We start from the raw sequence: 21,323 nt of genomic DNA, 5'->3' as shown, positions 1-21,323 counted from the left end.
AAGTATTTTTTTTTTAATTTGATTTATATGCTGCCCTTCTCCGGAGACTCAGGGCGGCTTACAATGTGCTCAGCAATAGCCTTCATCCTTTTGTATATTTATACAAAGTCAGCTTATTGCCCCCACAACTGGGTCCTCAATTTACCTACCTTAGAAAGGATGGAAGGCTGAGTCAACCTTGAGCCTTGGCGAGATTCGAACCTGCAGTAATTGCAGGCAGCTGGTCTTAATAACCAGCTTAATAACAGGGTGCCTTAGACCACTGTACTACCAAAGCTCTTTGGAAGATAGTTTGTCAATACATGTCAGAAACTGAGTACTATATAAGTTTCTTTACCATTCTGTTTTCTTTTCTCTCTCTCTCTTTAACTAAATGCATAAACCTCCTTTGCCCTTCCTATTTTCTAGTTGATCAGTTGCCAAAGGAGAAAAAAAAATCAGCCAACATTCATTTCCCAATAAATAGTAACTCACGCTATCTTGATAAAGATAATCTACCAAAACACACACTGGGAACTGAAGGAGTAGTAATGTAAGAATAAAATGTGGCCATTCAAAAGTGTGTTTTCAGCATAACAATATAATTACTATAGAGTTTTATTTGTGATTCAGTTAAATTGCTGTTTTATTTAAAGCATACTGTACCAAACTGTTCAGCCTGTTGCAGATCCCTTAACTTAATAAATGAAACAACTTCCTGATTACTGGAAGTTATTCACATAATAAAATGGGTGTGGGGGGGAAATGTAAAATAAATATAAAGTTTAAATATTAAAGATTTTGCCGTGAGCATTCTTGAGTAGCACAAATGTTGCTTCCAATCCAGATTCAGAAACTGAGATAGATTCATTTAAAAAAATGACCAGAAATTTCAAAATTACTGTGTAATTTTACATTACATTTCATAATAAAAACAGAGATCTATGTTGCTAAAAGAGGAAAATCTTTCCATTGCATCATAAGCTTTGCAGGTTAAGATAGTTTTCTGAAGGGCATGAAATGATAATTTAAATTGGAGATGGGAACTTTTTATTGTTGGGATTGTACATTTGTACCCTGCAAATATATGAACATAAACCACCAGATTTTAGTGCAGTCTTCTTGCAGAAACAGTCTAGCCATCCTTGAGAAAGTGATACTACAGGTTCATTTTAATATATATATATATTTGTGTGACAGTAGCCATTGCTCTAGTTGCCTTCCAACACAAGTTCCAATATGGCTGCAGTGCTCCCAAGCTTCCGAGGGTCCAGGGCTGGCAATTTAAAATTGGGTAGCATAGTATGATGCCTTTGAAGTGAATCAGTAGTCCTAGGAGATGTAGTCCTAAATGACCTTGACTGATCTTAAAATAGCTTACTAGGGTCAGGCCTAGTTGGCACTTGCATGGGAGGATTGTAAGTAGACTTGAGAAATGAAAAAAGACACCACAGACAGGGCAGAGGCAAACCATTCTGTGCCTTTGATAAGAAAACAAGGATGTGTGCTTGTGGGATAACCAGGAATGAAGTTCAACTTGAATTCACTTTGAGTGAATCTGTAACAACTTTAGAGAACAGATTCCTGTCAATATAACATTATGGCTAAGCTGGGGCAACATTTTTCTCATACTATCAGCTAAAATATATTGGTATCAGTGTAGGTAATCCTCAATTTACAACCATTTGTTTATCACCATTCAAAGTTACAACAGCATCACTTATGACTGTTTTCTATACTTACAACTGTTGCACCATCCCCATGGTCACATAATCAAAATTTGGCAACTGCCATGTATTTATGACGGTTACAGTGTCCTGGGGTCATGTGACAACTTTTTGACAAGCAAAGACAAAACCTTCTGACAAGCAAAGTCAATAGGAAAGCCAGATTCACTTAACCACCATGTTACTAACTTGACAAGTACAGTCATTCACTTAACAACTGTGGCAAGAAAGGTTGTAATATGGGGCATTTAACAACTGTCTTGCTTAGCAACGGAAATGTTTGGCTCACATTTTGTGGTTGTAAATTGCGAACTACCTGTGTTGAACAGCCTCCATTAAAACAAAATTATAAATATTCAAATATTCAAAGATGGATTAATTGGTTTTCTTTAAAGACTTCTGATTTCCTGTATCTTCCATGATATGTAGCTACCAAAATCTATTTAGTTAACTATGACTTATTTGGCAGGAAAGCTCCATATATCAGGCCATTACTATCACTGGAGGGTTTTAAGAGGAGACTGGATAGCCCCTTGTCTGAAATGGTATAATCTCTTGCTTGAGCAGGGAGTTGGACTAGAGGACTACCAAGGTCCTTTCCAACTTTTATTCTATGTTCTATGTGTGGAAAGTGCACCCTGCTTCAAATGCATACTCCACTAATGACTCCTTTTTCTATCTTTCTTTCATCCTGAGACACGGTGCAATCTCTGGCAAAGCTTCCCCATACCCTTTTGTGAGATGTCCCTGCTATTTTACAGAATTCTTACTGCACTTCCTTGTTTTTGGCATGGCAGAGTAGAAAACTTTTCTGCATCCCAATGCAGTAGGAGTTTGTTGGCAGGAAAAGGACTGCTCAGGATGAAAAGGAAAACATCATTCCAGTCCCTGTCCAGAGTGGGGGCATCTTAATTGCATCTAGAGATGGGGTCAGACCCCATATCACATAATGCTTCCTGTGTCACCTTTTCCTGCCTCTTTGTGTAGAGTGCAATTTTTCTTGTTTGGACCTTGACAACAGTAGGGAATATCTTTCACATACTTCCTTAAATTCAGGACACTGAAGCAGAAAGAGCCTCTGTTTCGTTATCCCCTCACTGTCCCTTTGGTTGCACAATTTCTTCTTTAGCCTGAGAAGTTCTTTGTTGTGCTTGTTGCATTTCCACCTTGGTTTCTTGGTGATTTAACGAAAAAAGAGAATGTTTACAATATCCTCCCATGAAGCAAAATTTACGTTTCTTCTCAGTGTTTCTCAGAGCCAGACCTTAACCTTCTGGGAGACAGTAAGGTAAAAATTGGTTTACTGATCTTACTTTGAAGTCCTTTCTGAGACTGAGAGCAGAGTGTAACAATAGCTAAGAGCATTTTCATTCGTCAGCCTTGTGATAATAGCATTACTTTTTTATCATAAGGAGCAGGGGTGGGTTCTAAAATTTTTTACTACTGGTTCTGTGGGCATGGCTTATTTTGTGGGCGTGGTTTGATGGTCAGGTGACAATTGTTTAGGATTTAGCAGAGGTACTGGTCTACCAGGCTTTTAACTGCTTGCAGAGCTGTACTGGTCTACCCATTTGTTCTTGGAGCGTTCCAGTCTACCCATTTGTTTTTGGAGCATCCTGGTCTACCCATTTGTTTTTGGAGGCACCGGTCTCCCCATTTGTTTTTCGAGCACACTGGTCTACCACCACACTGCCTTTTAACACTGATCAGCTGTAGGCGGCTCTTTGAAGCCATGCGGCAAGAGTTTAAACAGTTTTTTTCCTTCTAGCCATCAGCTGGGACTCGGGAGGCAGCGAATAGATTGGGGGCGGGGCCAAATAAAAGGTAAGAATAACGCGGGCGGAGCAGGAGGGCCCACCTCCTGAACAAAGAGAACCAGTTCGGTGACGTCATATCGTCACCGCTACCGGCTTGGCCGAACTGGGCCAAACCGGGAGGAACCCACCACTGATAAGGAGGTAATCAACATTTCAGTATCATATACCTGGAGTTATAAGCTCGCTGCATATTTAAATTGGAGAGCAGCACTAACATTGCCAAAACAATAAATTGCTGTTATTGTTGTTGTTCTTTGTTTGATAGGTTTATATCCTCCCTTTCCTCCAGGAGTTCAAGGTGATGTATAGAGTACATCTAATTTTCCTCCACAGCAGCCCTGGGAGAGAAAATGGCCCAGAATTCAGAAGTCACCCAGTGAATTTCAGTGATTGAACCTAGACATGAATTTAGGTCTCTTCCAAGACCTTAATCTTTATACCACACTAGACATTTATTATAAGAAGATTTTCTTTTTTTAAAAAAAAGCAAGAGATGAACTCAAAGGGGTAATAGGTGCACTATTGTAAGACCTGAATAACCCGTTAGGGACAGATCATTATGGAGAAGATCTATAAATATGCTCTAATAAAAATTGATATCTACTTGATGGCACACAATAATCAGTTTCTAAAGCACATCAAATCAGATTTTTATCTGTTGTTTTTGCATCATTTCCTCTTGTTGATGAAAATCCTCAGTCATCCAGGTAGAGTTGTCTGTGAGTCATGGCAACTGGACTTTTTTTCTTGTTGGTTTGAAACAATGATAAGCAACAAAATATTTCAAACAAACAAGAAAAGAAGCCCAATTGATATAATTCGACTTCCAGACCATTTCTGCTTCCGTGGCTCTAGTGAGCCATGAGAAGAGCCTTCATGGGACACTGCACTGTTTCCCCATGAGCTTGAGAAAATCTGCCACTTTTCTCCATTTCAGGCTTCTGGGATTTTGCAAACCACAAATTTATATTTCTGTTTTAAAGTCTTCATCTCTTCTTTTTGCATTCCATCTCTCTCTTTTGAAAGTAGCAGCAAGAATAGCTTTCTCTGGCTGCTCAGTTTTTTGCCTAGTTCTATTTTTTATTTACTAAATTTATATTCTACCCACCTATCCAAAGCGACTCTGGGTGGTTTACAATACAATAAAAACACACATACACAAACATTAAACTTAGATGAATTAGATGAAACTAGGCACAAAATATATGAGCGGTGTGATCTTGTCTCCACCAGCCACCTCCAGCAGAAGGTGCCCCCAGTCGGCAAAGCTAGGTTTGAGGTCCTTCCAGAAGGCCAAGAGGATAGAGGCAGATCTCACTTCCAGGTGCATCAGTGGTGGGTTTCTACCGGTTAGTGGCAATGGCGGGAGGCTCCGCCCACCCGCCCGGACGTCATCACAGGCGCTCTGTGTACGCACACATTCCCAGTTCCAAACCGGTAGCGAAGGTAAGAGGAACCCACTACTGAGGTGCATGATATTCCAAAGGATGGCCACAGCAGAAAAGGTTCTTCTAGATCCCATCACTCAGAATTCTTTGACGGACAAGGATTACAGCATGCCTCCTCTGCTGGAGCAAGTGAGGCAGGCCAATCTTATAGAGGGAAACAGTTCCTCAATTTATTATCTGCTATATTGCTCTCTTATGCCACAGCCATTTCTCGTGGGATTTGATGCTGCATCTCTCTTCACCTCCTCAGTTTTCAGTTGCTCATGTTTTCTTCAGGCATGTGCCAATATATGTTGCCATTTTGTTTCATGTGCTCCCTGCCTGGTCTCAGCAGGTTAGTAGTGAAGTAACAATTGGCACTGTTTAATTTATGCCCCACCTTTTTCCCCATAGTAGCTTATGGCTATTATAAATAGAAAGTACAAAATGTAAGAATACTGTATTGTGTTTAAAATCAAAACAACATTTAAAATAAGTATTATTGAAGCTAAAGTTCTGCTTGGCTAATAATTACAGGCTTGGTGAAACTAATTTTCTAAATTCTGGGGTCCAAATGCATCACTTTGGGAAGTGCATGGGGGCCATACAAGAGAAGATCCTTTCTGGTGTACTAGACAGATGGAACTTCTGGAAGCAGGAGGAAGGGAGAATCCAGTGGTATATTGGAGCTGGCTTGCAGCAGCCCATTTTTACATTTTCAGGAATATTGCAAGCCATCTGAATCATGCCACCTTGTGTCCCAATCAACTGTTTGGCGGCTCACAGCACCACAGCTGCATTGGAGCTGGCAGGACCAAATACTGGTATTTTACATTTATCAGCACACCACGGGGGGAATCTTCCAGAAGCTTCTCCAGCTGATTTAAGCTGCCAGGCAGGTTCAGAGCGAGAGAGACAATCCGGCAAATAGTTGAACCGTAAGCTATTTAGGGCTTTAAAGGTCAGCATAAGCACCTTAACCTGTGCCCAATAGGCAACTGGTGGTCATTTCAGATTTTTCAGTATAGTACCATGTGATTTCTGCACCCTGTACCAGCAGCTTGGCTGTTGCATTTTGCACCAATTTCCAGACAGCTTTTAAAGACAGTCTCATAGTTTAATAATGTTTTCATATATGAACAGTCCACTCCTAATAGTTAATGGTGTGACTAGTGCAATCAGGAGGATTCTGAGGAACTTTTGGAACCCCATTTAGAGGAATGAGCAGGACAGGTTCTGAAGTAACCCTATACTTTATGATTTTAAAAGCATACCTAATTGTCTTAAGATAAGTTTAACTAATTAATTATCCCAGATTAACTAATCCCTAAATTCAATGCAGTTATGGAATGCAGTCATTGAATCTCACTATTGCCTATTGAAAAGATTTTTGTAAGACACTGGCAATACGCAGTTGCAAATATTTAAACAGTATTATTAGCATGTATTAAATTGGGAGATACCATGTGTGTGTCCATCCAATTGTTGCACCAGGCTGGGAACAGATGTCCTGAAAAATATCTATGTGATGACAAAAGAGTTGATAGTGACATGGTGACGTTATATTAAATATTAAGTAAAATAATCTGGAAAAGGAGGGAATGAAAAGAATGCACTACTTTTGCACCTCTGCTCGCACACATTCAACTTTTTCCAACTATTCTAAACACTATTTTAAACTATAAGGCACTTAAGCACTACTTGCTTCAAAGTGTCTATTAAAATCTGTTGTGCTCTGAAGATGTGAAAAAGGAGTAGAAATTTTATTTATTTTTTCTTCCATAAAGAAACCTAGATGACAAGATGTTTACTGTGGGACAATAAAATTCCCAGGGCCTGTAGCTTCTTCAAATTTAGCCATTTCCTAAAATTAAAATAAATTTCTATCCTTCTTGATTTTTCCTATAGTTCTTTTCTACTGGACTAATGATTCTGTCCATTGGCACCTCTGTGTTTGACTCCTTTAAATCTGCAAGTCTATAAAAAACTAAATCACACCCTTTGTGTAATTATATTGGGTTGCATAATGATATATGAGCTTGAATCCAATAGCTTTTATGTTTTTATTTAGTTTTTTGTGTTTAAAATTTTAAACAGATTTTATTATGTCATGTATCTGATCTGCAAATTCTGGTTTTGATACTGGTGTTCAGACCTGAACATAAAGAAATAAAGCAAAGAATAAGAAGAGTTTTAATAATCTTGCTTATATAAACAAACAATAGAGATGGAAGGAAGTATTTAGCTTATGAGTCCAACTCTCCGTGAAGTGCAGGAATCTAAATTAAAGTATCAGAGGATTTCCTAGCCTCTGCTTGAATCGTCCATTGAATGAAGGAGAGCTCACAACCTCTCTGGGTAATTGTTCTAACAGGAATTTAGGTAATGTTTGTTTCCAAGAATCAAAATGTTCCTGTGGTACCAAATTAGCTCTCTTGAAGGTAAAAATAAGACTCGTGGGACCTACCAGTTTAACTCAGATGGGAGAGCAGGGCAGAGGAACAGGAGAAGGAGAAACTTATGGTGGCTTGAATTGGAGCAGGGAAGACAAAACCTCAAAAATCACATCTAAAGTATGAATTACCATTGCACTGATCAATGGCATTTCTGCATTAATGTCTCTATATGATATAAACATAGCTTTGATCTTCAATAATATTTGACCCTAAAATAATATGAAGCTGTGAACTTGAATAGCCTGAACTGAGTTACTTTCTTCATAGATTTCTTTTCATACAACAGAGAGTAAATGTGAGTTTGAGTCACCACTTACAAACTTCTGAGTGAGACAATGGTTTGGGCTCAAATTTTACTCAAATTCTTATCTCCTTGGGTTTTACCATGAAAGTCTGTCACCCTTTCTATCCACTCCATTGTGCTGTAGCACAAAAGTCATTTTTTTCACGTTCCAAGCTCTTATCATATCCTCCACATTCTTTAGGTTTGCTACGTTTCGCAAAGTAGTTTTTCCTGCCTTGAATGGATAGACTTGCATATCTATACAGTTTTCCTAGAAGAAATTTTCCTTGAACCAGGGAGAAAGTGGGCTAATTTCTGCCTCCTTTTCTTTCCTGGCAGTACCACCTGGACTCTAGTAGGCTTGGCTTGGCACGTGACTAGTGCAATGGGGTGGAAGGCAATTGCCTTCCATCTGTGTCCTGAATGGCAGCTGTGCCCCTTTGCGTGCTCAGTGCCCTGAAGACTTCATGCTCTGAGCATTAGCTATGCTCTTTTCAGCCATGTGCAATTTGGGGGGACTGTTCCTGCTTCAGATGGAAAAAATGGACAGAAAAACCTAGAAATAGTGAAGCAAATATAGTGCCTGTTCACCCAAACTCTGTGTTCTTTCCCAGCCCTGCTAACATGACTCATTTTACCATCTTTGGGCATATGTTGAATGTAGATTGTATAACTACAGTATGTGTCAGTGTGTGTGTGTGTGTGTGAGTGAGTGTGCTTATGGTGTATGTTTGTGATATAACCACATATATACACAGTAAAAAGAAATGGCCTTTACAAGGTAATCAAACTGGGTTTATTGGTGGTTACTGCAAACCAGGCCTTGAGAAGCATAATTGAGCATAATTGCTTTCCACTGAAGATTCAGAGGCAATTCTTCCTGGTTACTTTTTCCTTTTTAATTAATTCTTTTCTCTAAGTTCTGTCCTTTTCTTCTCCACAGCTTGCTGTTTCCTTGGTCTAATTTGTCCTGCCATATGATTTGAGGTCTCTGCTTATCCTGGAAGTGTAGCCAACGAGACGGGATAGCAGGCAAGTGGGTGCCCACATCTTGGCCCAGAACCATGGCAGAAAAATGCAGTGAGGGGTTACTGGTGAGTCTGGGGATCCTTGTGGATTCTGCAATATTGTGCTTGAGATGTTGGTATTAAAAAAAAGAAGAAGAAGAGAGGGTGTCTCTTGGAAACTGGGGAAGTCCATAGGATTGGGTGGAAGAAGTGTCTATTTCAGACTTTTGGCTACTGTTTAAAACATCCAGCCCTTTGTGTTCCTCACCCTCCCCACTTGAATGATTTGGGGACTGGCTGGCTATTGCACTGGGCCTGGAGCTGCATGCTGTATATGAAGGAGCTCTCTGCTAATCACCATTCTCCAGCTTCGGTTACCTCCTCTTATCAGGATAGTCCCAGAACAAGAGGCAGGATGGGTGGGAAGCTTCCTAGGCCTAATCACCAGAATTTAACCTGAGTATGAAGCTGACTAGGGGAAGGAATGAAGTACAAAACCTATATTGAACATAGATCTAATTTATTCAGGAGGTGAACTGTGACAGTATTGGAGTCTATATTAAGTAGTTACATAGGAAGTCAGGCTTAGTGCTGGGATATAGCCAGACTAGATTATGGTCTATTAGAGTATTCACATTTTTCATGAGACTGGAAAATAGGACCCTTACTTTGCTTCTTTAATGCCCCTTGATTATGATTCCTGTCCCAAATAGTGTAGGCAGAAGAATGCAGGAAGTGCCTTCTCCAGGCATTACTTCTTCAGAGGTAATGTTACTTCCTCTGAAGTGCTGTAAAGTCACCAAGCATTGCCCAGGAAACAGTCAGTGTCCAGCAGGTGGGAAAAGTTTGGCTCCAGTATGCTGCTATTTGTTTGTGGTTTGGGTTTCTACATTGACAAAGAATGGGGCTCCCAGGAGACGCCTGAAATAGCTTGCACCTCAGCCAGAGGCACCGTGCCAGTGTCAGTACTGGAACATGTGGGGGAAGGGAGTCAGATAGCTGCAAGACATATTTATGTATATATAAGCACACACATAATTGCAGACATAAAGAACACAGACTCTTTTCTGCAATGTTTCACAAGCATTGTTCATTCCTTTGAACACATTTTATGCTTTATCTTCAAATTGTCTGAGCAGTATCACATATTATGCTAATATGATTTGCATTCGTATTTGCTTGCAAGCGATACAGTAATATGCACCACTCCCCCCCCCCATGCATAAGGACACTTCTCTGCCCACTTTTATCAATTCAGAGAGATACGCATAGAAGAACTGGCCACTATGACTCTGCTTTCTAGTATCCTCCCTATTCAGTTTTGATTGCTAGGAAGTAACACTGATCAGCCAGCATTAACCCATTTGAAAAAAATAGACATAAGAAAGTGCTTGTCTTTTGTTGGTCTGTGTTGTATTGGTTTGATTCCAGGCAGCATAATGTGTGTGTGAAAGCAGTTGGCTGCTTTGAACTGTTCACACTGCTGTTGAAAGTCTCCTAGCAGAGATTTACAAATGCTTGTGCTTCTTACCCCTATTGTAGTACATTGCATTTCTTCCTGTGTGCATGATGAACATTTTTGCCTTCTTCCTTTTATGCTATTTTGTTTGTTATTGTCTAATGTTCAGGGGCTCTTTTGGGGTAGCAGTGTACACCCCAGGATAGAAATGAAGAGGATAGGCTAGTACACAGAACAAGCCCAAGTTGCCTAGGCAGCAGCTGCTTTGGGAATGCTGCTGTTAAGGACATAATTGTCACTGTCTGTACTTTCTGCACATTATTTTCCTTGACCTCACTATTTATAGTTCTTTGTCCTAGCCATGTATACATGTTTCTCAAAGGGGCAGCCCAAATGGACCTCTATATGAGCAGAAGATCTGCATGCTCTTTCTCAAGAAAGGGCTGGTCAGCCAGTTGATTGCCTTATCTGTACATGTTCTGAGCAGGACCCTCCAAATCTGCAGCACATTTTGCTTGCCTGTATAGGCAAGCAACACAGCAAGCTTAGAGTCCCTCAGAGTAACACTTACATTATGGGTGATATTCCTTAGATAACCTGTTCCATGCAGTGAGCTGGATGGCAGCAAGTGAAGGCTTGACTCCAATTCACTTCCCATCTCTACCTACTGTCAGAAGTAGCTGCTTCATTGTACGCAGCAGCAGGGGAAAACGCATCTCAGAATAGCACTTAGCACATTGGAAAAAGTGTGCTATGGGCCATGAAAGTTTAGTATAATATTTAAGACAGAGCTGGGCAGGCTGCAGTCCATAAGCCACGTGTAGCCACTTTTAACTTTTGTTACCAGTCTCTTTTATGAGTCTGCTTCCTGGAATCACATTACAATACACTGTACGTAATACACTTGATGGCAAATACACTTGATGGCAAAGCACCAAACCATAACCATGAGATTTAACAACAAATTTTAGCAAAAACGAAAGAAGATGAAACACTGATGTTGTAACCCTTTGTAACACCTAGACAACTAAAAGGTGAAACCTGAAAATGTGGAGCAGGACCAAAAATCCTACTTCACTTGATGACATCACTATATCATAGCTGTCTCTCTGCAGTTCTCAACTATTGAAGAAAGTAACAACAAAAGAAAAAAAAACAAATGTAGCCCCTGATTTTAAAAATGCAACAACGTTGTTTCATTGTTTTAAACCTATTCTAATCAGTTTCTAATTGTTTGGGAGTCGCATACTGTTTTGGGGAAAAGGATATTGAAGAGATCACTAGGAGAGCATTCTTACCTATAGAGCCTGTATCTGGCATGAAAACCTTTAATTGGTCCCATACATCATGTGTGGATAGGTCACTGGGACAGCCATCAAGAGCTTTCTGGGCCACAGGGAAGATGCTAATCCCCTCACTGTGCTGCCTAGGCATTCTTGAAATAGCATCATAAGCCCATCATCCACTAATAACTTAGGGCAAGATAGATTCAGCATCTTATAGCCTATTGCTGTTCTGTTGCTCTTTGTGAGATACGTAACCTTATCAATTGGTTTAATAATAAATTAAATAATTTCCTTAGATCCTTCCCTTTAGAGATTGATCATTATTGTTAATTCCTTATGAGTACCTCTTTCTTATGAGTATCATTTTACTTGTAATTTTAAATAAACAAACAAGTCCTAGGAAAATATGTTTCAGTGTGAAAACCATAGAGAATTTTCCCAAGAGAGAAGACTACTGGATGCTCAGATGTGCGTAAAAACCTTCCTATCCTTTTTGATACATTTTCAGCTCCTATTCATTTTCTTATGGAATTATTTCATTGCATCATTATTTCAATTTGGCCCATTTGTGACTTGGATTTTGCTCTACAAGTAAATTTTTAGTAATCCAGATACTTTTCAATAATTCTTCAGTATCTGCATCTTATTAAAACTAATGCTTGACAGAAGGCCCCTTTCTGATGTTTGAACGTGGACAATGCAGTATAAGATAAATATGAAACTGTGAATGATGCAACATTTTGCTTTGATTTCTGCATTTTATTATACTTCCTAATTAAGTGAACTGTAGCATTCAGCACCACTATGCAGCCCCTTTCCTTGATGTTGGTTTTTTCTAGGGAGCATAATGGACAAACATTGTAGAGATTATTAGTAACTGGATAGCCTTGTTGGTAAATGGAGTTAGATACAGAATAACACTCAGCTTTGGGTAACTATTTTAAGCCTATATTACCTTTTCCAACTAAATGTTCTCTAAGATGTCATAGGACTGCTGTTAGGAATTCTACAGTCACAGTTCACATATCATGTATATGGGAAGTTCCCAGTTTGGTAAACTCTTGTTTTGGGGGAAAAAGGATGTTCAGGGTCACTCAACAAGCCTGGAGGTGGGGCTCTTGTTTGGTTAAAGAGCTATAATCATGCGGACTCTCTTACATTCACAAGTAAGGAATATGTTGGACAATAGCCTGTCTAAGAGTAAAAGAGTTCAATTCCTAGTAAGTTTTTAGCAACAATACTTTGCTATGCTTTTCAACTTTCCAGTCTGAGCTGCAGCCCTGGTATTCCCTGAAAGTCTCCCATCCTAATGGTTATCAGGCCCAACCTTGCTTAGCTTTCAAGCCCAGAAAAGGTCAGTCACAAAAGAAAACATGGGGAATAAGCAGAATAGATAAGATGGCAGGCAGAGTGTTGTGATGCGAGCCATACATCTTTGGATGTGCATGTGACACAGAACAAAGGGATGGGACTTGCACTACAGCCATATGTCTGCTGTCCTGCCTGATTCAACAAACACTTGCTTACATACAATCCACAGACACTCTTAGTTTGATGTGGCCATTTGCAAACCACTGCTAAAGCATGTATTTATTCATAGCTTCTTGTGGGCTTTTGATATTCTCTTTTAATATTTCATGTCAGACTTTTGCTTCCAAAACAGAAGCATGAAGATGTTTCTTCTTGCATTTGGCCCATTCACCCTCCCACTTAAAAAAAAATTTCAACACTTCACTGTCCTTATTCTTATACACGTAGTTCTCAATTTACAATTGCTTCCAGAATTTTTATTGCTATGTAGGGTGGTTATTAAGTGAGTTGCATTTGATTTTACAATCTTTTTTTGTGCCATAGTTGTTAAGGAAATCACTGCAGTTGTTAAGTGAATTATGCAGTTGTAAAGCTTAATCAAAGGCTTTCCCCATTGACTTTGCTTGTTGGAAGCCAGTTGGGAAGATTGCAAATGGCAATCACATGACCCTGAAATTCTGCAATCATTGTTAATTATATGCTGGTGGAAAAAGTGCCCAAATTTGGATCACATGACCATGAGGATGCTGCCATGGTAGTAAGTGTGAGGACCGGTTATAAGTCTCTTTTCTCAATGCTGCAGTAATTTTGATCAGTTTCTGAATGAATGGTTGTAAGTCAAGGACTACTTATACAGTATTAGAATTGCCTATATTTCTTCCAACATACTGAAGATTTTTATCCTGGTCTTTAAAGAATTAATTCCTCACAATTCCCCACATCATTTTAGTCTCCTAAAATATATCCAGTTCTAATAAACAAAGGAAGTACAAGAAAAGAGAAAAATTAGCTGAAGTGTGGCAAGATTTTAAGAATACAGCACCTTAGCTTCATAGACTCAATTATTTTGCAATGTATTGGTCTGGGAATAAGACTCCACTGTCCCATTCACAGAATTAATACTAAAAGAGCCAGTATAGCCAAATCAGATCATCCTGGCTAAAGAAATTGGCTGCTAAATCCAGTTGCCTTACTCAGAGGAGTGAATACAAATCCTGCTGTATCCAGAGATGCAGAATTCAATATTTTTTCCATATTCTGAACAGTGACTTGCAAAAAACATGACGAAAAAGAGAGACCAGGTTTGCCAACTAATGAAGAGTTGAAGGGAGCTACAGCAGGCAATAAATCTTTTAGGAAGTCAAAACATAGATTGAGATAGAATAGGATGCTGTTATAGCTTCAAACATGTATAACTGTTATTACTGTACAGATTTTAACTATTACAGTGGAACAATGATAACAGTTTTGAGGCACAGGAAACAGAGGTCTGAATATTTATCTTTTCTGGATACTGTGCTATAAATCTGAACTTCGGAACATTTTTATTCCAGTTCTTGCTGAAACTTGGAAATTGATCCATAAAAAATCTGACAAAGCATTCCTCTTTTACAAAGTGTGTGTATTTGTGGGAGAGGGATGAAAAGTTATGTTTGCCAAATATTTGTTACATATTTTTATAGGAACTTTATGCCAGGGGGATAAACGGAGGGAGGGAAAGGGTTTAAAAAAAATCTTAAGTGACAGCAAGCAGATTCCAAAACAGATTTTGCTGTCTTGGTTTCTCTCCACCCCAGTGAACAAATAAGACTAACTTAGCATAGCTAATATCAGGATGGGTGAAGGATAGGTAAACCTGAGAAAAACAGCTCTGTCCATCCTTTTCCTTCCTGAGTCTGGATAAACAAAGCTGCAGCTCCAGCTAGTTAGAGCATCCCTCTAGGCCAGGGGTCTCCAACCTTGGCAACTTTAAGACTTATGGACTTCAACTCCCAGAATTCCTCAGCCAGCAAAGCAGGGGTCTCAGCAAAGCTGGCTGAGGAATTCTGGGAGTTGAAGTCCACAAGTCTTAACGTTGCCAAGGTTGGAGACCCCTGCTCTAGGCTGTCCACAGTGAGTTGAAGATTCAGATAGTGTAGGCAGAAAACCAGTTCCAGAGTTGCTGCCAAGTGACATCTTCTGGAGAAACAATCCAGCGTTTGATACTGCTTAAATCAGTATCAGAAAACCCAGTAACTATAGGGAATGCTACTGGCTGGCATGAATCCTGAAACATTAAGACAGTTGCCTGTTTCACAGTGCTGAGATCCATAGACAAATTCTCTTTGTTTCTCTGACACTCCTGGAAAGTGTGTGTGTAAGTAAGTGTGTGCAAACACTTTCTAAAGAGGGGCATTTCCAACTCCCCTCCCCTGCCCAATCACCAGTTAGTGCCATTTTTGCTTGCTTATTTTAAGGACATGATGTTTTGTACTTGGAATTGTCATTGCTCTTGCTGGTGCAACAGTTCGGCCAGTGGCTCCTGACTTTCGAGTAGTTTCTCTGTCTGCTTGGGTGCTTACAGCATCTTTTGGAGTATTTTTAGGTGGCAAAGGAGCAGGGGCCACCATGGTGTTGTGTTTATTTCAGAGTCAATGCAAGGGGGTTACGCTCTGAGTTGTGAGGTTATGAATTAATGTGAGACATTGGACTTGTTTGTGGAGATTTCAGAAACAGCCTTGGCTCATGCTTCTTGGCCCCTGACCAAGCCACCTCCTGCGCACACTCACACACACACACAGAGGGGCGCTAAGTCTTTATTGGGCTGCGGAAGTATGTCTGTTTGGAATAATAAGATGGAACAGGGGGAGAGGGGGGTTTGCTGTGGATTTTCTGCCTGAGCAGCCCTGGAGAATTGATGCCCAATCGTCAGCAGGGCCTGAGAAAATAGCCTTAGGATGTATGTGCCTGGCACAGGCCACTTCCCCGCATCCTCCAGAATGACAGGGACAAAACTTCCACCTATGAATGGGGTTGCTAGATAGAGTTAACATTCCATACTTGGGGAAAATACCTTCCCTCCCCAGAAGACAGTTATTGCTACCTGACTGGTTGCTCTTGTTCCTGAAGTTTAAAGTGAAATTTAGGACAGATGGAGCTTAGGTTGCCTGGCCATGTGTCATCAAACACGTATCAGTCTCTCTTGGCACCCATATGCTTTAATGCCTCAGTATTATGGTATGGTGATAGTGCTGGTCAGTGTAGACCCACAGGAATGTTGTGTGTGAGAAAAGGTATGAGAAAATCTTTCTGTCCTTTAGGATGAATAAACACTCAAAGCCAGCAGTTGCTTTATAAACTCCCAATTCACAAATTGCTCTGTTCTTTATTGTGCTATTACTGTTGGTATCCTTCTGTTTGTTTTAGTCAGGAGTTCTACAGTTTGCCTTCTGGAATCTGGATGAAATATTTAATCCTTGTCTGGAGTTCAGACTAGTATCTCAAAAGTACTAGCTTGTTTAGCATTGCAATCTCATTAAACATTTCAGATATTAAGACTTGGTTGATTTTATTTGATAGTTACCGGTAGTTCTTCTGCTAAACCTCCACAGCATTGCTGGGCCTGATGATTTTCATATAATAATAATGCAAGCGGAGGGGGATTTAAATTCTCTCCAAATATGAGCCAAAGATTCATTCTCACCTCTTCCAGTAATGTCACTTCGAGTCCAAAAAGCATTATTAAAAAAATATCTTGAGTCCAAAAACATTTTAAAAAATCCATAGTTCTCTACAATCACTCTTTGAGGTAGAGTCCAATGTGTGAGAAATAGTGGTAACAGCTATCCTAGGTTAAAAAACAAAGTAAACTATATTTTATTTTCACTTATTTATTAGCTCATATATTGAAAGTAATTTTGTGTATAACAGACATATTGACCTCAGCAGCATGAAGGATGCTAAATTATTGATATACATTTGCAAGTAAGAGCAAGCTAAATTGGAAACTTTAGAAAGGATGTTTATTTATCTACATTCAAAAAGCAGTATAATGTAGCCACCAAGTTTGCAAATACTGCTTGACAGAAATCTTCAAGGCTACAGAATTGTAACTTGTAATTGAAAATGGAGATGTCTCTCAATGTAAAATTCTACCTGATGCTAAGAAACAGAACATCCCCTTCACTTAATGTCATTATACCGTATGTATCCATTCTTAAGTCAGGTTGAGTAAAATCAAGATTTTATGCAAACGCTCAGAGTTTATAACCTAGGAGATTTCTCTATGAAAACAGATGTTCGAGCACCAACACGCTTGGATTCTCTGATGTGGCAAGATGTGTTTAAAAGCAGCAGCAGGAAGGGAGAACTCTATACCATCAGCCCTTGTTTTCTCTAAGCAGAGAAACCTTTCCCAGCAGATAGATTCAGTGTGAAATTCAGAGGAAACAATATTTCATTGGAAGTATGTTTCTTTTTAATGTCTTCTGTTCCCTCTAGAAGATAAATCACAATGCAGGATAACTTTTGAGCTTTAGATCATGAGATTATATGCAGATCCTGATAGGATTGATATGATAGGGTTGATAAGCTTTTTTTCATATTCCCCCACCCCCATTATGAGAGACATTGAGTGACTGCAGCTTATTTCATAATATCCAAATTAGATTAACTACAAGCTTTGGTGTAGTTCTTTGGTGAGTAGGACAAAATGGATTTTAGATATGTGAAATAACTTCAAGTTTTATATGTTCTGAAATATGTGTTCAAGATATTTTAAGAAATACAAGTCTGTAATTGTTTATTCTGCTATAAACATTCATTGCCGGGTTCTTTCCAGAGAATTTAAAACACATAAATGTAGATAATGGGACCTTTCTTTTGTAATAGGCAAGTTTTAAAATTACACGGACGTTATTCCATAATTTTATTACAAAAATTTTGAAATATTTTAATAAAATATTGTATATATTAATTGTGCTAACTGTGGTACTATACTAAGTATTCAAACTAAAAAGGAGCCTGAGTGGCGTAGGAGGCTAATGCCTCCTAAGGCAGCATTTAACATCCAGCTGCCTGCAATTACTGTGAGTTCAATTCTTACCAGGCTCAAGGTCGACTCAGCCTTCCATCCTTTCTAAGGTGGGTAAATTGGGGACCCAGTTTGTGGGAGCAATAAGCTGACTTTGTATAAATATACAAAAGTATGAAGGCTATTGCTCAACGCATTGTAAGCCGCCCTGAGTCTCAGGAGAAGGGCAGCATATAAATCAAATTAAAAAAAAACAAAACTAAATATAGCTGTATTTAATTTTGGTTAAATATATATGTCTTTTAATATGGGCATTTTAATCTTCCTAATGTGTTCATATCTAATACCAATATAATCTTTAAAAATAAATGAATGTATGAACATATATATTTTAGTTTTAATACTTTAATAGTTTCATTTCTTTAACTTTTTAAAAGTAAAATGGCTGATGTTTCACTATATGGAAGCACCTACAGTAGATAACTTTAGCTGATCTTGAAAACCTATGCAGGATTGGACCTGGTTATTACTTGAATGGGGGAACATAGGAAAGAACACCAGGAGCTCCCAATCAACTTCCTCTGACTTTTTTATATATGTTACTTGCTTGTTTGTTAGAGCTTCTAATAAGCATTGCCATCATAAATATTTTAGAATAAAAAAAGGCAAAGGTTTCCCCTGTCCAGTTGTGTCCAACTCTAAGGGGCGGTGCTCATCTCTGTTTCTTAGCTGAGGGAGCCAGTGTTGTCCAAAGACACTTCTGTGGTCATGTGGCCAGCATGACTATATATCAAGGTGCACAGAAGGCTGTTACCTTCCCACTAAAGTGGTACCTATTTATCTATTCACATTTGCATGTTTTCAAACTGCTAGGTGGGCAGGAGCTAGAGCAAGTAATGGGAACTCATCCCATTGTGCAGTACTCGTGTCTCAAACCCAGACTGTCAGCAGCATCTTTAACTGCTGAGCCATAGCATCCCCTTATCTTTAACTGATCATTACTACTATTTTATAATTAACTATCAGTTAAGGTTCCAATCCTACAGTAATGGCATTGGGTGACAAGTGGCTTAAGTGGGCACATACATGGTTAAGTTGCACAGGTACCATCTGTGAGATTTTCCTGAGAATAATTCTCTGAAAAATAGAATGGACTTACTTCTGAATAAACATGTATGATATTATGAATAATGATACAGAGTTTGTGGCTTGTGGCATACAAATTTAATAATAAATACAACTGTGAAGTATCTTTTTCTTGGTGTGTGCTGTTGTGACTAATCCTCCTCATGTTTTTGTTTGTTTGTTGTGGTACATTTGAATCAGTGTTGATTCTTGTCAAGTTTTCAGAAATGTTTTGCCGTTGTCTGCATCTGAGGTCTAAGGGAGAAACTGACGCAAGTCACCCAACTGGCTTAGTGTGTCAGGCATGGCTAGAACTCATAGTCCCTTAGTTTCTAGCCTGCTGCCTTACAGCAGCAAAATGTATAATACAGATAGTCCTCAATTTACGACCATTTGTTTTAGTGACTGTTCAAAGTTACGATGGTGCTGAAAAAAGTGACAACCATCACGTGATCATGATTAGGGTGCTTGACAGCCAACGGGTATTTATAACAGCATCCTGGAGTCACATGGTGGCCATTTATGACCTTCCCGACTGGCTTCTGACAAGCAAAGTCAGTGAGAGAAGCTTGATTTGCTTTACAATTGTGTGTTTCCGTGAACCATCAGTGGCAAAAAAGGTCATAAAACAGGGTGTGACTTGCTTAATGACCACATGCCTTAGCAACAGAATTTCCAGTTTTGGTTGTGGTCATAACTTGAGGATTATCTGTAGTGGTGAAACATTCCTAAACTAAAGATACAGCATGGATTGAATCTTCTGTCCTATCTTTGTCTACCGTATGTCTCAGATCTGTTGATAGATGCATATTTGTTTTTTAATCAGTAATACTGCTTATATTGTAATGTTCTTTGCATGTTGAATATTTGAACAACTTCTGGTCTGATATTTGTCATGGCTCAAGCAGGCTGCAAATTGCAGATTAAAAATATTTGCATTCCTGATTTGTATCTCATTTTATGCTATAGCACATGGTTATTGTTTTATTAGTACTGAATAAAAATTCAATCTTCCCCTTGCTAAAGAATTGAAGGAACTATCCTAGATCTCATGAGTCTCTGCTGGAGGTTTTTTATGTTAGACAAGTGATTGCATAAGTATATTCAGTTATTTCAAATAGCCCTTGAATTGCCACATAAGCTAGAAAACAACTGATAGCTGTTGTGACATTACTATTACCGGAAAGTGTTTAATTCCACCATCACCTCTACCACAAATGTGTGTCTCTTTATATTATGGTATTGGTATAACTTGCATAGTGTAAATAAGCTAAAACTATTTTCCCATTTCATTTATTTTAAGAGGAAAGACTTTTTTTGTTTTTGTTTTGCTTTTTGGGTGAGTTTGTAAGAACAGCTCTGTTAAATCAAGCTAAGGCCAATCTTCATCCAGCATTTTCTTTCTCTCAGTGACCAACATGATACCACTGGTGTGTTCACAAGTAGGAGATATTCCCAGCAACTGAAATTTGGAGATAGTAATGAATTGATTCTATCCCCTTTTAAAGCTATCCAGGTTAGTAGCCATCCCTCTGTCTTGTCATAAGGACTTCTCATATTTTTAAAATTAATTTTGTTGAAGAAAGAGAACATAAGAACTAACACAAACTAATATGAAATGGAGAAAACAAAGGAAAAAAGATACGAGGAAAAAAGGAAAAAATAGAAGTGAAAAAGGATAAAAAGAAACAGAAAGAAGCTTCTGATTTCCTCTAAAGTAAATATAAATATGATTGCAAAATTATATTTTACAGTATGATTACGAAACAGCTAACTTTTTCTATCATAAAAACTACATGTCGTAAGTGATTTTTTTCCTGTTTTATGCCAAAAAAAAGTCTGTTCGGGATTCCCAGTCAGCCATAAATGTGGGTATTGTCTTTTCTATGACCAAGGAAGTCAATTTAGCCATCTCTGAAAGCTCCATCATGTTCACCAACCATTCCTTCAATGGTTGAATGGGGAGTGTCAAACTTTTCCACTTTTGAGCATACTATAGTCTCACTGCAGTTGTCACATATAAACATAAAGTTCCAACTTTATGACTTTTTTTACTTGCTCGTCTATGAAAGAAAAAACCTCTGGTTTCAGTTGTTCTTTCATCTGTAAAATCTTCTGAATTAATGTATGTATTTGTATCCAAACTTTTTTGGCTTTTTTACATGACCACCAGAAATGATAATGTCCCCTCTTGTTCACATTTCCAGGAAAAATTTGAAACACCTTTGTACCTTCTAGAAAATTTCTCTGATATAAAATACCAACAATATATCATTTTGTAAAGATTCTCTTTAAGGTTAGAACGTAACCTTAGATTAGAACGTAATTTAAATTTGAATCTTTTCAGCCACATATTTTCCCATTGTCCATTTGTATATTGTGATCAAAGTTTTTAGATCATTTTGACATACATTCTTTCACTTAACCTTGTTCTC

At 38.7% G+C, this 21,323-nt stretch overlaps 1 protein-coding gene across 8 annotated transcripts in view; it reads left to right on the top strand.

Annotated features, from left to right (window-relative positions):
• The window catches only part of SLC6A9 (solute carrier family 6 member 9), a 59,397-nt gene that overhangs the window by 2,646 nt on the left and 35,428 nt on the right, over positions 1-21,323 (top strand). For 3 of the 8 annotated variants that reach the window (XM_034414888.3, XM_034414887.3, XM_034414890.3), the window contains exon 2: positions 8,633-8,783. The exons of 2 other annotated variants lie outside the window; for them this stretch is intronic. In XM_034414888.3, coding sequence (XP_034270779.2) covers positions 8,754-8,783 — 30 coding nt within the window. In that variant the 5' untranslated portion in view covers positions 8,633-8,753. The remainder of the gene's footprint in view (positions 1-8,632; positions 8,784-21,323) is intronic. 3 more of the 8 variants (XM_087889645.1, XM_034414892.3, XM_087889646.1) reach the window with 1 other exon arrangement.

Source organism: Pantherophis guttatus, chromosome 3, assembly GCF_059756535.1.
Source record: "Pantherophis guttatus breed Tessera chromosome 3, ASM5975653v1, whole genome shotgun sequence".
Taxonomy (NCBI): Eukaryota; Metazoa; Chordata; class Lepidosauria; order Squamata; family Colubridae; genus Pantherophis; species Pantherophis guttatus.
Note: the sequence above shows the minus strand (reverse complement) of the source record. Positions and strands in the feature narration are given on the sequence as shown.